Raw genomic sequence first — 17,873 nt, forward strand, 5'->3', positions numbered from 1 at the left:
TCAAAAAGCCTGAGGATCATAACAGACCTGAGGAAGTTCAACAAACACATTATTTTGTCTAAAGAGTCCAGAAAGAAATGACCAAGTAACAATAAAGCAAATCCACTGACAGACAGGAAGACTGTGATTAAAGGTGCAAAAACAGCTAAATATAACACGAGAAGATACATTCATGCTTGTTCCACCAGTCAAACAAATCAACATCCAACAAAATGAGTTGTCTTTCTAATTTACATACTAAATTACAGGGGAAATCGTGATAACATGGTAGGTGGAGGAATGGGGGTGGAACTGGAGGTGAACCGCACTTCAGGATCTTAAAATAATTGCTACTGTCACTCAGAGCACATCACAGCAGACACTTGACGCCTTGTTTGTCTTATTTTCATTTTCCCACACACATTCTCTGTGATGTTGGATGCTAGCTGTAATCATCAAAAAGGTTCAAACTGATTGTAATGAGAGTGACAGGCAGAGAGCGGAGGAGAACAAAGGATTAGAGTTCTTCTGAACTGCACATTGTTGGATTTTATCTCCTGACTGTCAACAACTTAACTCAGACTGGAATCATCTGATATTAGACTGAACTGTTGACTCTGTACACTTCATTTCCATCTAAAAGCTCATATTAAGGCATTTTAAAGGTAATAAAACAGACTGAATATGATACTGATGCTTTCATGTGACCTACTATAGCAAACCAGACCAATGAGGGTGAAGATTTATCATTTCCATTGAGTTATTCTAATATGCCCATCATCCCTGCCGCAGAGTAGGTGTCAACAAGGTGATTGGAAGTTAGGTTCCAATCTGTGTGAGGTTGGGTTCACATTAAGGAACCTAGCCTGGATCTGAGTACACTTGACCCAAAAGTTAGGTCCAATTTAACAGCATCTGAACTATGGGTGTAATGGTATTTGTACTCATCACACTTGCACAACACATAAACCCTTAGGTAGAAAAAAGGCAAACACAGCCTCCACATGATATCCATTCCCCAATCCAGGTGGTGATATTGCTTGCAACTGTAGGCTAAGAGCTAGCTACCAAAAAACAAAGAGGCAGGTACAACAAAACACAGGCAGAAGAAAAGTTGCATGCCTCCTAAACTTCCCTGTGCTTTAAAAAGCCTCTCGATATGAAAGCAGAAAGGGGCAAAGACCCTTCTGATGCTGGTGCTTACATGGGGATTTATAGTAGTAGAGGAGCCCAGCTTCAATTGTTTATTAAAAGTGCTCAAAGCTTTCTGTGTTTTCATGAACTAGTCCAGGGTCTGTTACAGACTAACATAAGTGGTTATATGCCACAAATAAAGCCTACAACTGCTGTTCTTTGACACTTACTGACTGCATCCTTTATGATGCATTGCTACGTTTTAAGTTTTGAGTTGTGTTCTCTTACAGTCTTTGGTTACATCCTACCATACAAGATGGCCGTCATTTTAACAGAAGTATGTTTATTTATGTATGCGTGTGTGAAAGAAAAGGCACTATGGTAGGCTTATTTACCACTGCTCATCTGCGTGCGCAACGAGCTCAAGCTTGTGAATATCAGGGAACACACAGCCCCGTCCTTGTTGTTAAGACATCGATTACAAAGCAGCTTAAAAAACCCTGAATAATGGGTGCCTGGATGAAGCCTATACATTGTGTTTTATCATGGGTCAGGCTGGGCCGTGCTCTAAAATGTACAGGCCGGGGCAGATCCTGGTATTAAATGAGGACATTGTGGGTAGCAGGTCGGGTCTCAGTTGTGAGCTCTATGTGTTTGAGCAGATGCAGGTTTGCAAAACCAATATCATGCCAACAATATTGTCCATCCTTAAATCAGAATACACATTTTAATTGTGAAAGTAGTTTTAGCTATGTATACAACTCATGTTTAAAGTACATCTATAATTGCTATACCTTCAGGTCCTTTGGGGCAAGACTTTTAGGCCCCTAATAGTAACACTGCCTGTGACTATGACAGCCATAGTCTACAGGAGTGGACAAAATCGACCAAACTGAATCATCTTCACAGGAGCTTTGAGTTTTAAACTGATGGTGCATTAAAGTGAAACTGAGAGAAAAACACTGGAAGCATGTACTCTGTATTAAAAAGCATTTTTTTTAGGTTGTTTCTCATGGCCTAGTGGTTCAGTTGTGCTCCATATACAGTGGCTATAGTCCTCCAGGCATGTGGTCTGGTTTCAAGGCAAGTTCAAGTTTGATCTGTGGCTCCTTTCCTCCATGTGTCCCATACTCTCTCTGCCATGTTTGCTGCTCTATCCAGTGTTCTGTTTGAATACAGTCATACAGTCCAAAAATACATCTGTAGAACAAAGCATTTCTCCTCTTTAGCACTCACTATTGTTGTTTTGACTCCCTCTTGGTTTCAACACACACAGCTGGAGAAGACTTGCTGAAGCTTGACAATCACGTTAGTCCTGCCCATGGTGCTGATTGAGTCATCATTTGCCCCCTGCAGCGCCCATTAACAACTGCTTCATGTGACTCTCTCAGATAAATCAGTCTCTTTGAGTCCAAGGGTTGAATGATCCAGATCCAGGCGTGGTCTAAAAATTATCCCTGGGCATTATGAGTCTGGAACAGTCTCATGCTTTGAGTCCATTTTGACCACTTGAGAGCCGTTCACAAGTCTAGTCAGCATTGCCGAGGGCGACCAGCTGGCGAGGCTCTGTGGATGAATGTGTCATAAATTAGCTGATGTAATTAACATCTGCCCACAGTGTAATCCTCTGAACCCCGTGCTGTCAGCAACCCCACACACAATACAGTTGTGAGTTTACTCTTCAGAGCTTCACACTGCCCTGCAGCTGATTACATCACACTGAAGTCATGTTCACGCACACACACACTCGTGTACTTTATGTGTGTGTGTCTGCAGTTAGAAGTGAGGCACCGTGCCTTATGAGATAAAGCCTGGAAAAGTGGAGGTTATTGCATCATTGACTCCAGTTAGCAATCCCCTGCTTGACTTATATGTTGTTAGTGTCCTCTGATTCTTTTCTACTGAACAGAGCAGCCGCCTGTAGAGAGAAAACAAATGAAAAGAGGGATGGAAATAAAAGGTCAGGAGATTAAAAAATAAATTCTTAATAGGCCAACTTGTGTTTATTCTGTTAATTGATAATCAGTGAATACATGGCTGCTGGCTAATCCTAGATTTCCCAATTCAACAGTGGTGATACTGAGCTACTTCTGAATAAAACTGTGTGTTCCTCTGTGTGGGCCTCTGATTCAAAGAGCAATAAACAGACAACTCTAGAAAAAAGATAGCACAACAGAAAATATGTTTATCCTTTTTCTGCTAGATTTGTGTATGAAATGGGGCTGCATGCATTAATTCTAATTAGATCAAGGTCTTGTGCTGTTTTGCACTATAGTCACACTGTAGTTGGGCTACTATTGCAGGACAGCAGCTGGATGCTACTCACCATCGCCTCTTCCTGCTCCCATAGTGGTGGAGAGGACATCACATTTTTTATAATGTCTCATGCAGACAGCTCAGCTAAACAAACAAACAAGAAAAAAGTGACCGGTACCTTGTGATATCGAACATTTCAACTTTTTAACCATCCCTTTTCAACTATTTTGATTCCCTTTTTTACCTGTTTGAAGTTTGTATTTGTGTTTTTGCTGGTGCTATTTTCAACCAGAAGTTCATTATTTTCTTGAAAAAAAAAAAAAAAGAAAAAAACATGTTTTTTTTTTTTGTTTTTTTCTGGAACAGGAAGTCAAGTACTCTGAGCGTAATGAGCGCAAATTATAAAGTAAAAGCATACTAACAACAGTTTGCTGAGAAAGTCTCTGTTGCTCTTTTGGTGTTGTTAACCTTAACAGGGATACTTAAACCAAGAAAGCAACTAATCAGAGCTCCTGAAAAGTGTAAATGCCGTGGCATTTTTCACATCACTGTATTTGAAACGTCACTCCCAAATTCCACAAAACCCATGTATGACTCGTACTCCAAACCATGTTACTCCCTCTTAGCTCAGTCTTTCTAATTCCATGGTACGCTTCATAAACTGTCTCAGGTGCATGCTAGAGGTATCACTCTGCTCTGCTATCAAGAGACGTTTGGGGCTTTTATCAAAATTAATTTTGGCTGCACCGACCCAAAACAAGCCGCACTGATTTACTTTTCCACTAACAGTTTGGCCGTGCCGGGCAGTGCTCAACCCAGAACACCCAGGATGGTCCTGCGCTGGAGCAGGGCGCAAGCACGCCCACCCTGTCTCCAAGCGTAGCACAGTGGCATCACAGCGGTTCATCATCATGCTGGGATACATCGCAAACATGTTTAAGTAGCAACCACTGCACCAAACTTTGAAATTTTACCAACAGAAGAAGAAGATGCTTTGAAGTTTAAACAACGGCCAGCTATTAAAAGTGGTGGAAAAGCAGATCCCTTGCTACTCTCGGCTACTATACTGAGTCATACCAAGGAGAACCAAGCTGCTCTATGTAATGGAAAAGTCCAAGCGAAGCCTGTATTCAGCTGAGCCTGCCTTCAGCACACTTTAATCCACACAGAGCAGATTGACCCAAACAGGAACACAAAAAGCACCCAGTTCATTTCAGAAGACAACACAATGTACAAACTCCTCATTGTAAATAACATCACTTTATCAACATCAGGTCACAATAGTTCTCTCTATTTCATTACCGTCCTTGCTGCTAATGCTAATACTGCATTGTTCTCTTATCTAACACGTCTGGTTTTTATCAATCATAGCTGTCACTGCTAATGGTTAATGGTCACAACTGCCAAGAATTTGTCTTTCATTTGGTGTTTTTTTGTTTCTCTTGTCCCTCTTCTCTTCTTGCTAGACCTGCCCTCTTTGTAAAGTGTCTTGAGATTATTTTGGTTATGAACCGGAGCTATACAAAGATTGATTGATTGAACTGATGGCACAAGCCACAAATCATCAGTGGGTTACAGAGCTGATACAATGAATCAGCTAGTACCCATATCCATACCTAGTCAGCGTGCATGCAAGTCTTGCAGTGGCATGTCTGTTAAATCTTAGCAGAGGTACATCTGATTCCTTATAATGGGGTTCATTATTAGCTGAACAAAAATCTTATGAATAAACACAAACTCTGTTGTGGTTTTAGTAGAATAACATCACCACACATAATTTTTAGGACTATTTGAACATATGCCAAAAAACTTATAAGCCATAATTAAAATAAAGGTTATTCCACCAAGTACTATCCTTTCATTTCAAAATAGTTTTTGTATTAAAGTACCTGCTACAATGGATGAATCTTAGCTGTTGTGCTTATTCTGGCAATTCAACATTAGTGTTTTGCTGATATGTTGATTAATATGCTCTGTCCTAATTCGACACATTTATTCAATACTAAACTACAATAGATGTGATTTCTGAGCTCTTTTTAAGTTGAAACACTACTCTGCAAGTATTTTGAATATGAACTAGTTTTTATTGCATTATTTGCAGGCTGGTAAATACTTAATCTGTTTTTTTCTGCACCAGTTTCCATTTTCTGCAAATGAGGAAACCTAAATAAGAATATTTTATTTGGAAGAGCGAGAAGTCAGGAGTGTATGCAGTGAAATAAAGTTCATTTTACTCTCAAACAAACCCTTAAATAGAGGAATCGGAGAACATTTTCACTGTCATCTCGTACCTGCCTGGAGCTTTATCGTGTTGGCACACTGTCGTTTATGAGCGCATTTAATGTGTGTTGTTGTTGTTGTTGTGCGTATGGAGATTATAAAACCACGGTGTCAGAACCATTTGGAACAAACGTGATGTCTTTTTACTTTATTGGCGTGGAAATGGGCAGCAGCAGTCCGGAGATTGTGTTTTTAAGATAAGGGCTTTCATTTTAACTGTATCTCCTTATTTTTTCCCACCGCCTCCTCTCATGCAGCCCCCTCCTCTGTGTTTTTTTCTCCTATTCCTTGTTCTTGACTAGAGGTACAGCTGTGATTGCTGACACCGTACGTCTCACGTCATGCTGTTTTCGTCACTTGTTTTCCTTCACTCCGCTGTAATCATGCCAGTCTCTACAAAAATCTTTTTTTTCTCCTCCGTATTTGTGTTTCCTTGTTTCCTCCTTTTTTTTTTCAACCTTTCATGTTTCTTCTCAGCCTTCCAATCACATCCTCACCTCTTCATGCCCCTGTGCTTCCTTTGTTCCCTCTCCTCTTTATCTCTCGTCTTCCTCAGGGATCACAGCAGTTCATGCTCATTGTTCTCATTCATAGCTTCCGCTCTTGCTATTGGTTTCGTGTCTGCGCTGTTTTATGCAGTGAGTCCCAGCACAGCAGGTGTCCTCAGCATACTGCTCTTCATCTCAGCATTCTGTTGTTGGATATCTGAAATATGCCTTTAAACATGCTGCTTTAAGCTCATTGACTTACATTCTCCTGTAGCCAATGATGTCAAGATTCTGAAAGGGACTTCCTGTTTGTGTTGGTTTTGGGGACAAAAATGTTGCTCTAATTTTTTTAAGATTTTATTTTATCGGCTTTTGTGCTTTTTTTTAATGTAGGGCAGTGGATTTATTCAGAAATATGACACAGATTCCCCAGCACCAATTACAGACATCAAAAATCCTTCATAAAATAATTAATCTGGGCGCTGATGGTCTTGTTTGCTTTGTAAGATCATACTGAGGGATCAGCATTAATTTCAGTCTTTTTCATAACCAGCTTTCACTCCTAGTAGGGGTGGGCAATATATTGAGTATACTCCATGTATAGCGGCTTTTGCTGCACATGATGTATAAAATGACTACATCACGAACATCAAGTATAAATTATGCGGAAGTTTTGATCCGTCAGCGTGAACTTATCACTGGGGTTTCGCTTCTCCCGTTGTCCCTGAATGCATCTCTTCACAACAGATAACTCACTCCCCCGCCCCTCCAGAAAACTCTCCTCTGCACATGTGCGGTTTTGTATCAGCGGAGGAGAGATAAGCACAGGAAAAGGAAGGAGGTAAACAGAGCAGCATAGTGAGTTAGCAGCTAGTTAGCAGCGTTCAAAGATGGACAACCAGAAAACAGCGCTGGATCTGACCTCCAGCAGTCGTTCGGCTTTAACAGGAAGAGGTCGATCTCTTGCGGTATTTGTTAAAATATGCTGTAAGATGATGCCGAGTTAACGGCGGCAGTAACACAACACGTTGCTAAAGACATGATCCCAGTTTTGTTATAAAGCCAGGATTTAAAAATCTCATAAAGACACTCCACACAGAGTATGTGATTTGCCTGGGTGCAAACATTTTGCTGAAAACTCCCTGCCAGAGCCGTACATGTCAGAGAGAAGACAACCGGCCGACAACGAGGAGTTTAAATGTTCCTCCTCAGTATCACCACTGTTGAACTGGCTTTTTCCCCTATGATTACATAGGAGAGCTTCTTGAATAAGCTCTAAAGATGCTCTCATTTTATGAACTTGTCAGAAACTGGTCCAGCGTTCATCAGAACAGATAACAGACTAATATAATCACAGTTTGGAGCCTGAATGGTGGACTAGGCTGCAGGGTTTTGGCCATCAGCTGCATGCAGGATTGGTGAGTTTTGTGCAGGTTTGCTTCACCCTTAATGAGGAAAATAATCATTTATAATCAGCAATAGTAAATGTAACACAGAAAACATTTCAGAACTTTCCATACACTGTAAAAGACAGAGTATTTCATGATTTAGGTGTTTTAAATTTATTAGTAAAAGTTTGAATAAAGTCCTTTTCTAAATAAGACTGCTAAATTTGACTTTATATTGATTTTTACCATTTCTGCATACAATTTTATTAAGAATCCAACAGAACAGTCTATTTTAATCACCAAACTAGTGTCATTTGGGGCTGAATTAAACATGATACAGCCACTTAGAGGGCATTTCAAAGTATTGTGATATATATTGTGTATCGGGATATAGCAAAAATTTATTGGGATATACATTTCAGGCCATATCGCCCAGCCCTAACTCCTAGATTAAATAAGAGTGTATTAGATTAGATTGATATTTTATTGATCCCAGAGGAAATTTGAGTTTCAGCTGTTCCATTACACACATAGAAAGGACAGTAAAAAAACGAAAGAAATGTAAGAGACAGAAAACATCTCTGAAATTAAAATGTGCATAAGGTAAGGAGAAAAGTGCAAGCAAGAAGTACAAAGGTATAAAATGTCATGAAAAATATAAGCGTATACTTATTTACAAGGGTAAAGTGTTCCTGACAGGAACTTTAACTCTCTGCATCTGTTGTTGTGTAAGGTTTATCTTCCACTTGGTTTACACTACTCCTGCAAAGAAAAATATATTTACTCATTCAATGAGTCGCTGAAGGCTGAGCAGTAAGGTCAGGCTCCTTGTACGAACCCTGACCTGCAGCCACTTTCCCTACATCATCTCTCTTTCTCTCTCTCTCTCTCTCTCTCTCTCTCTCTCTCTCTCTCTCTCTCTCTCTCAATGATTTCCAACTCTGTCCACTTCCTTGTTATCTCCCAATACAGGCAAACCTCAAAATTCCCAGACGGTCATTGGACAAATCTGTCAGATTGACGTAGACAGGAAGTCAGACACAGGAAAATGTAGAGCATCGGGTCAATATTAAAATAAAACATCAGCTTGTCGCTTTTTTAAGGATAAAGATGGAGAAATTTCAAGAGAAATTCAGGCACAAAAAAATAATGAGTTTTCGTTCACAGATGCAGCTCACCCTGAAATTTCAGGAAGGTGATGTTCTTGTGTGAAAACACAATAGAATAAATGACTTCTGCAATCCTTTTTAATTGGACTAAGAATTGTAATTGCCTGTTAGTATAATTACCAATATGTAATTATCTCAAATTGAATATCTGCTACATAATTGGATCTACGCAATGTAATGTTCTTCTCTGGTAATAACATATCTGAGAGGAATATACTGATTAAGAAATGCTTGCAAAGGTCTTGATATTTGCCTGCAAATACACTTAGGTTGGATTTGTTGGCAGCATGATTCCACTCACATTCCTGCAGGTCTTCATGCTTAAGGTAATTATGCAGGTTTGATGACAGCTTTTCCATTAAGCCCCTCTCCAACAGCCACTCTTCACTAGTTTGATTGCACTGTAATGACAAAGAGCTAATTAGCATGACAAGTATTCTTTCCAGTGATTGGCTACAGACCAAGAGTCATCATTACAACACTCAGCTTCTCAACAGACCCACACACTTGTCAGCGAGGCTTGTGGGCCTCTTGTGGGACTGTGTGCCTCAAGAGAGAACGGTTTAGCACAAATGTCAAGTTGGTGTATCATACCTTACAAAAGACGTTTTGTCACTGAGGATGTTTTTTGTTCATCAAACTGACCAGCTTTCAAAGGGTTTGAGGAGGGAGGTCGAGCAATGTAGCATGATAACCATAATTAATCTGTGGGGAAGTCAAAGCAGCGAGTGCTAAAAATCGAGACAGAATAGAGCGGCAGGCATGCAGGTGCATACACATCCACTTACAAACACACCAGTTTCACAAATATCACTTGAAAAGCATTTAGCGTTTAAGGAGTGTATGGTGGAGACTAATTAGGAGCGACTTTGATTCATACAGATTACTAGAGGTGGTACAAAATATTGATACAGGTGCGATTTGGGATTTCTTCTTGTGGGACTAATACAGGAATATGGGACTTGTGTTAGCAGTTTTGTGCCCATTCATTCTGTAAAGCATTTATGAGGTCATGCACTGATGTTGGACGAGAAGGCCTGGCTCACAATCTCCATTCCAGTTCATCCCAAAGGTGCTCAATGGGGTGAAGGTCAGGGCTCTGTGCAGGCCAGTCAAGCTCTTCCACATCAAACTCATCAAACCATCTCTTTACAATCCTTGCTTTGTGCACTGGGGCACAGTCATGTTGAAATAGATAAAGGCCTTCCCCAAACGGTTGCCACAAGGTAGGAAGAATAGCACTGTCCAAAATGTCTTGGTGTGCTGAAGCATTAAAATTGGCCTTCGCTATAGATAAGGGGCCTAGCCCAAACCGTGAAGATCAGCCTCATACCATTGTCTCTCCTCAGCGAAACACAGTTGGCATAATGCTGTCAGGTAGGTAACATTCTGCTGACATCTGCTGAACTCAGACTAGCAAATCCGACTGCCAAACAGAGAGACATGATTTGTTATAACATTTTACCACTGCTCCACAGTCCCAGAGTCAGTGTGCTTAACACCACTGCATGCAGCACTTGGCATTGATCTTGATGATGTGAGGTTTACATGCAGCTGCTTTGTGATGAAATCCCATTCCATGAAGCTCCCACTGCACCGTTTTTGTGTTGATAATCATGTTAGTGGAGGTTTTAAACTCTTCAGCGATGGATTCAGCAGAGCGTTGGCAACTTTCATGCACCTTAGCAGTCGTGTACCCCTCTCTGGGATTTTACGTGGTCTTCCACTTCGTGACTGAGTTGCCGTTGTTCCTAAATGCTTTGATTAGTAAAGTATATTCAATTTGATATAAAAGTAAAAACACAGCTCTCATAACAGATTACCTGACAATTTGACTCACTGCATCATTACTTTATAACTCTCCTTGCCTTCAGCGACTCATTGAATGGTGCTTATGGCATTAATGAGGGAAACGAGAAATAAGGTTAATCAGTCAAAAAAGAAGCTGACAGTGGGATAATAGACAAGAAAAACTGCAAAAATGATTGACAGTGGGGGAGATGAGTTAAGAGACAAAGTATGATTCATGGCCTTTGTGTTTTTCATGTTTGAGAAAAGTGTAAGCATGACATTTCAGGGATTAATACATTTACTAAAAATTTCATGTATATTACCTGTGACATGCATTTTAAAGTATTGATAAAAGAAAGGCTTTCTGCTCTTTTTCCAATAGTTATCAGTATAGTTGTATACACATCTAATTTATTTCAAAAACAGCAGCAGGTGTTAAAACTTTTCTGTGCTCTAGTGATCGTCTTTTGCTTCACTTAATAGAAAAAAAAAATGACTGTGCTTGCCCAAGGGAATGTGTCAACTCAAGTCAGCCTTCCAACTTTTCCCTCTCTCTTTTTTTGTGCTCTTTTGTCAAAACATATTTTCCACTCCTGTCTTCTGTGTACTGTAGATAATTGGCAGCAGTTGCGTACACTCAATCATTTTTCCCCAGTGCAAGTGTTGTGTTTGTTCTACAATACCTCAAAGTTTGAAATATTTATGGGTGTGAGCTGAATTTTCCTTCACTTTAGTGCTGATGGAAGAGAATCTTAAACACTGTGAGGGCGTGACTACTTAAGTATGTCCTTTTGCTGTACATTTTTGAAGACTTCATATTGATGACAGCCGTTGCACAATACCAAACTTTTTCCCACTGGAACTTTTTCAGTTTTGCACACACTTTCCTCAGGACTCAAAGAGAAATTCATAAAAATTTGATGGTTATAGGTTGAAGTCACTGTGATCTCTCCCCCCAAAAAATTTGAGGAATAATTTTATCTGTCCTTCACTTTTGACACATTTTCACACTAAAGGTTCCAAGTTTGAAACAGTGTGACAACATTCCTCAAATATGTCACTATGGCCTTATGTCCGTGCTATTTTGTGTGAATCCAGTAACAAAGAACCTCATGAAAGTTTTACAATATTTTGGCTTTTTGTTGGTTGAAGAGAGGGATGACTTTAGTGTTTGATCTGTGGACAATCTCAGTTCCCTGTTCTCCTTATTTACTGTGTTATGCTCACATGGTCTTCTGACAGTCACATGCTTTGGAGAAAAAAAGACAGATACGTGTGATATTTAAAGTGTTGCAGACTCCTCTTTGTAATGAAAGCCCACTTTTTTTTTTTTTTTTAGAAGTATTACATCTTTTCAGATTTTTTAAGTTTTGGATGGATCAACATGGGCACTAGGTTTTACCTTGGCAGAGTGTTTTGTTGGCTGTTTTGCATCAGTGATAGATAACTTTCCAACTTTGTTCAGCTTCTTGTGTCCATGCTTTCAAGTCAATGAATGGAGATAATTTCAAATATACAGCATTCAGCCTCATCTTATAGTTGATTGTTCACCTCTCAATGTCAGTGTTATTATTCCCAAGCTGTCGATTAAGAGTGTAGGCTGTAGGTGTCAGGTAATCATAATGCTTTGTCACACTTAACATACAATTTAATTGCTGTTTGTGGACTACCAGCAGATACTTTTAGCTGTTAAGTCTTAAGAGACAAGAAGGTATGAGGGGTAGCACTGCAATAACACTGATTTGCAACACCATGTGAAACATAAGTTTTTGCAACAGTATTTTAGTTAGTGAGGTCATCATAGTCTGCTACTTAAATGCACAGTATGTACATTCAGCTGCCAAGGGACCCTCAGTTAAACCAACAACAAAAAGATGATGGGTATAGTTCAGGGCCGGAGTTGTACTTTTTTGTCTACCTGCCACTGTGGCTGGTTATTCTCCTCTTCCCTGGCTTTGTTTTATTTGAGCGGGGCAGATATCTGAGCCCATGACATAGTCAGTCTTGATGGGAATTATCCCGCCACCCTAATACTATAATGATATAGAATCCCTGGATGGTTCATCTCAGTACAGTCTGTTGTTATCTGATGTCACTGCCTTTACTGAAAACCAACAGTCAGCTACATGGTGTGTTTTTTCATTGTGCTGTAAATTTCACATATCTATCAGCCATGGTGGCATACAGGTCATTAGAAGTGTCATAACGGAAAGATATGTACCAGAAAACAGTAAATTTAATCCCCACCTTTGATCTCTCTGATCTGGCACAGAGCCAGGCAGGCCTGTGTGCTGATCAGAAGCATTTTTCAAAAATATAAGATTGAGAATATGAGATTTCTCATGAGTGGGCGGGGCTTCAGCTCATTTAACTGACACGCCCACACTATCCTGGAGCAGATTTTTGTGTCTAATTTTTCATTATTTGGAAGTTTAATTTGATAAACTTAGAGATGTTTGTCATGAATGAAATTTGCCTTGGCGGTTTATAACACAGTGGCCTGTCATACAACAAAAGATTTTTTTTATCGCTTTACAGGGACGTTAACCTGTGTTTTTTTTTGTTTTGTTTTTTTTAGACAAACAAGGGGATAAATGAAGTTAAAGTGGAAATAATGTTGCAATCAGTTTAATAAAATTGTCTCTGAACTGCTGCTCAGATAAAGCCCTCTATATAGAGGGATAAAGATGTTTACCTCTACCTAGATTTATGAGTTCATAACTTCAACTTGCAGTACAGGGGGCCTAGGTTTGTGTTTTCTACATTTTCTACATTATCCATCAACAACAGGGTGTAATGTCTGCAGGTTAGCCAAACAAGCATTACTCTGAATATTATGACTGTGACTTGAGAAAAAAACTCCTCGCCCAAATAGAAAGTTGTGGCTGTGGGAAAGTCTGGGCTTTGTGTCCTGGCTGTGAAGAGAGAGCACATGAACTGGTCTATGATCACCTACAAAATCAAAAATAAAATGTCTGAAGAATTTTTTGAAAGCCCACACCAGTTAGGCCAACCCAAAGCTTCAATCTATTAACAATGAGAGAAAAAAATCCTTTTAATCCAGACTTGGCCTACCTATCCAAGAAGGATCAAATCTTTCATTCCTGTGAGCATATTTGCTTTCTCTTCAAAAAGAAAAAGACTTAAGAAAAAATAATGGTTGCATTTTACAAGGAGCCCTTCTTTTTTTATCAGGAATTCATTTTGCAGCATCACCGATGAGTGAAATGCCCTTTGGTTTGATATTTTGTGAAGGTATTAAAAGTCTAACAGTGCGTGAGAAAGAAATCGAGCAGTTCATCCTCTGTTAGTAAATTTAATATCTTTGTGAGCGATGTTCTTTGTTGGAGACACTTCCTCAGGCGGCATCCTAACTGTAATTTTCCATTTTCTTTCATGTCCCTTGACAGTTGGCCCTAGAGGACCCGGTGCACAGCGTTTCCCTGCAGCAGTACGTCTATGAGAAGCTAAAGGCGCAGCAGGCTCTGTTGGGGGACCAGGGCTTTGGGGCACTGATGGAGACGGTGGACACAGAGCTCGTCAGGCAGCTCCAAGAGTTCCTGCAAGGCCTCTGAATCCCGTCTGCGCTCCCTGTTACTGACATCAGATGCTACCCCACATTTTCAAAGTGTACTGGAAAGGATCTGCCTAACGTGTGGACCCCACATCTAAACCTTCCCAACCTCTGCTCATGCTATGCCTTATCTATATTCTAGCCTTGTTGACTGTCCCTAGCTAACTCCACTCGCCCATTTCTCTACGATCCTGACTCCTTTACATCTTTTTTTAATCAACATGTGGTTTATGTGGGTACTTATAAATGTCTAACACCCACCGAGAAACATCACCACACCAGAGCTTCCACTTAATTCCTCTAGTTTCTTCTCTTTCTGTGGTTTCAAGGTGGTATGGGATGGATGGTTTCAAAGTTGAGCAAGCTTAGGAGCGTGGAGGAAGAGCCAGAGCTGGAGCCTTGGACTAATTTCTACCAGATTGTAGCAGAAACGTGGACGAAGCGTACCTAAAGGACCTAAAGCAGTGTTTACAGAATCTATTCTTAAAAGAGAAAAAAGAAAATGTAATTTTGTATGTATGTAAAGTATGGATGATATTCTGCATGACTGTATTTGACTTTTTAGTTTGTTTTTACTTTACGTTAAATCTCTTCCATTAAGAAAGTCATAACCAGAGGTCAAGCTGAAGAAACTACTGAGAAGACGAGAAAGTGATTCCCTCTCTTTATTATTTTACTTTCAAGGGAATTTTTCTCTCCACTTTCAAAAGGCTTATTTTTATTGCGAGAGTGCTGAACCACATTTCTATGTAAATACATACTGCTGCTAATTGATAGTGTGTCCGAGCACTTTAAAACCAAAACCAGTTTCACATGTTTTTTCTCAGTGGTACATTTTCTCACATCTTTAACACGCTGGTAGAAGGCCTTTGGAGCGGTGCAGCAGGATTAATTAATTGTTTCATTCTTGCTGTATCTTGTGTCTTGATGTGTCTCTACAACTGACTGCAAATGTAACAGAATTATGTTATCTCTACAGCGACTTTTATTTGAATGGGTTTGTTCATTTGTAACCAAACTGGCTAATGAAGAAGTCACATTGTACGAAAGTGTTACTTTGAGTCAAGATACATAGTGTTTTGTGTAGTGTCCTGCCAGTTTTTCCTCATTTCACTAGTCATTGATAGTTCTTAGAGGTAGCGATTAAGCTTTGGTTTTTTTTAAGAGAAGATCTAAGACACTGCAAAAACTAAAATCTCTCTTATGTTAAGTCAAAGATATCTCGTTGGACTTTTTCAAGCCACATTCTCTTAACAAGTCCATTTAAGTCAAGTTCAAGATTTAACAGCAAAGTCACCTGTTTTGATTCTGGAGTAGACTTTTGAAAATGCCTCTAACTTTAAACAGATGGACGTGTAGCTGAAGGTCTTGCGGCTCCTTACAAACAGCTGCACCATTACCGTTTGAAGTGCCCCGTAAACTATTCTAACCAGAATCTTTTTTTTAACATAGTTATAGGGTTAGTTATACGAGCTCAGTTTCCACTACAACTACTGACACATTCTACGTTCTTATAAGGCAAACGTGTCGTGCCTACTGTGGCTTATCTTTTTAATCAGACATCAGAAGAATAATTTGACAGCCACTTTAAAGACAAATTTTCATTTTGCTCTTTTAGTCAGGGGCAGTTTTTTCTGAGCTATTGTCAGAAAGATCAAGAAAGTCTATAAAACACAGGCAATGAGTAAGATGGGGAGCTCATGATGGCATACGTGAGCCACTATCCTCTGATTCAGAAATGTCCTAAAGTTGTCGTTACTAAAGCCAAGGTCGGACTACACATTTTTTTTTGCCTGTCACAGTGGTCATCATGTCAGATTAGGCAATCACAGCCATAAATTTGGGCCGTGGTGTGACTGACAGACATGAAGAATACATGGAACGACACAATCAGTCATTGCTACTGATATGATGGCTTTCAAAGGACTAGGGCTGAGTTAGGCACGAGGAAAGAAAACTGTAAACAAACATGCTGTATTTACTGTACTATACTGTATTTTTTTGCCTATCCAGATGCTATGATGAATGATATGCTAAGATAATAGATACTCACTGGTTGGTATTACTCACTAATATTTCTCTCACCTTCAGTCCGTCATTGTCGTCCCACTATGTGGCATCGTAAAGGGAGGGATAATGTTAACAAGAGATTATCAAATTTTTCCTCCGTTTCACAATCACATCTTCAAACACCAGCTTTATTACTCTAATTTCACATTGCCATTTGGTTTGTTTACATTTGTGACTTCTAGTCAGTATCACTGATTTTATCAACCATAGTCGACTTTTTGTCTGGAAGTTGTGTGGTGTCTCACAGGTGTTCTTGATTGTCGTTCATTATGAAACACTGCACAATTTGGAAAGAGATTTTTCCATGCCGAAGGGTCCAAGAATCCAAAACCCCCATGACTGTCAGACCAGGCAATAATTATGCCAAGAAGGTGCCGTCTGACTCCAGTTTTAGTTAAGATCAGAGTAGAGGAACTCATCTAAGGGCACAAAAATCTTGCCTCTTTAACCGATATTTTTACTACAAAAAGAATTGTTGCCCTTTTTTTCCTTTTTATATCTTGAGATCTGATATTAACCTGGACTTGTAAGGCGAATGTAGCATGTAATGAGGTATTTTTCACTTGCTAAGATTTGCATTTTTGCTATGTGTTCCTTGTAAGTTTATACACAAGAGTTGGTTATTGAGACACTGACAAACCTAGACAGTAAAGAAAGTTTTTGAGGGGGGGGTTAGTAACTTTTGGGCTTTTATAATCTTTATTTAGAAAAGACAGTGGACAGAGTTGAAATCAGGTGGAGAGAGTGGAGAATAACATGCAGGAAAGGAGGCAAAAGTTAGATTTGAACCAGGACCACCCCAGGGAAGGACAACAGGCTCTGTACATTGGGCGCGACCTAACTGCTAGGCCATCAGCGCCAGAAGAAAGCCCCAAAATAACTTTACGACATTGAAATGTGGATCTGTTTTACACAGAAGTAACTAAAATACACCACTGTTTAGTGTGACTGAAACAGAGAAAAGAACGTGATGAACTTTTCGTCCCCCAGGCCTCCTTTAATCAATTCTTCTGTTACTTACTGGATTTAATATATTTTCTTTCTCTCCTGACACTAGCTCCTTTGACACTGTGATCGAGATGAGTAGCAGTCAGAATTACGGCCTTATGCTTTCAGCCTTACCTATCCTTAAAACTCAAGACCTTTTTACTCTTTTGTCCATTTCTTAAGTAGTTTAACAGTAGATGATTTCTGTAATTGCTTTCTGATGATGGTAAATATGAAGTTGAAAAACACAACAGAGAGAGAGATGTTTCCTGGACATATGTTTGGTTGTGTTTTATAGGGAAATAATGTTGTTTGCTTTTCCAAAGCCTTCAATAAAATGCAGTTATCAAACAAAATATTGCTTGTGTTTTTTTGCTGGGTTTAAATGAATGAAACTGTGAACACCACGTGAGTCTTTGGTACTGGTTCATATTGTGCTTCCTATTCTGTTGACTGTCAACAACCATAATGCTGTTGGGATCAGCTATGTTCGATACAAAGACATGGCCTGCACAACATTGTAAATGCATGTTTTTGTAAAAACCAGTTGGAATGCTGGCAGGAAAGCCAAGCTACACATTTCTGCAGATAGGGCTGATTTTTGCTGTACATCAGCTAATTTAGGGGGAAAAAATGACGAAATAACCAATGCAAGTTAGCAACTTAAAGAAAAAAGAAAAAAAATCCTGGCTTCAACAAAAGTATGCAATACTTTTACATAACAATAACTCGTTAGGTTACTGCGTTACCTACTGAG

General features: G+C 39.5%; 1 protein-coding gene across 1 annotated transcript in view; it reads left to right on the top strand.

The window, feature by feature from the left end:
• Positions 1-17,458, top strand: part of ipo11 (importin 11) — a 261,649-nt gene extending 244,191 nt beyond the window's left edge. Inside the window, exon 30 of the mRNA XM_041787347.1 lies at positions 13,896-17,458. Within this exon, the coding sequence (XP_041643281.1) occupies positions 13,896-14,060 (165 nt within the window). The 3' untranslated portion in view covers positions 14,061-17,458. The remainder of the gene's footprint in view (positions 1-13,895) is intronic.
• The last annotated feature ends 415 nt before the right edge of the window (positions 17,459-17,873 follow it).

The sequence above is a fragment of the Cheilinus undulatus genome, linkage group 5 (genome assembly GCF_018320785.1).
Source record: "Cheilinus undulatus linkage group 5, ASM1832078v1, whole genome shotgun sequence".
In the NCBI taxonomy this organism is placed as follows: domain Eukaryota; kingdom Metazoa; phylum Chordata; class Actinopteri; order Labriformes; family Labridae; genus Cheilinus; species Cheilinus undulatus.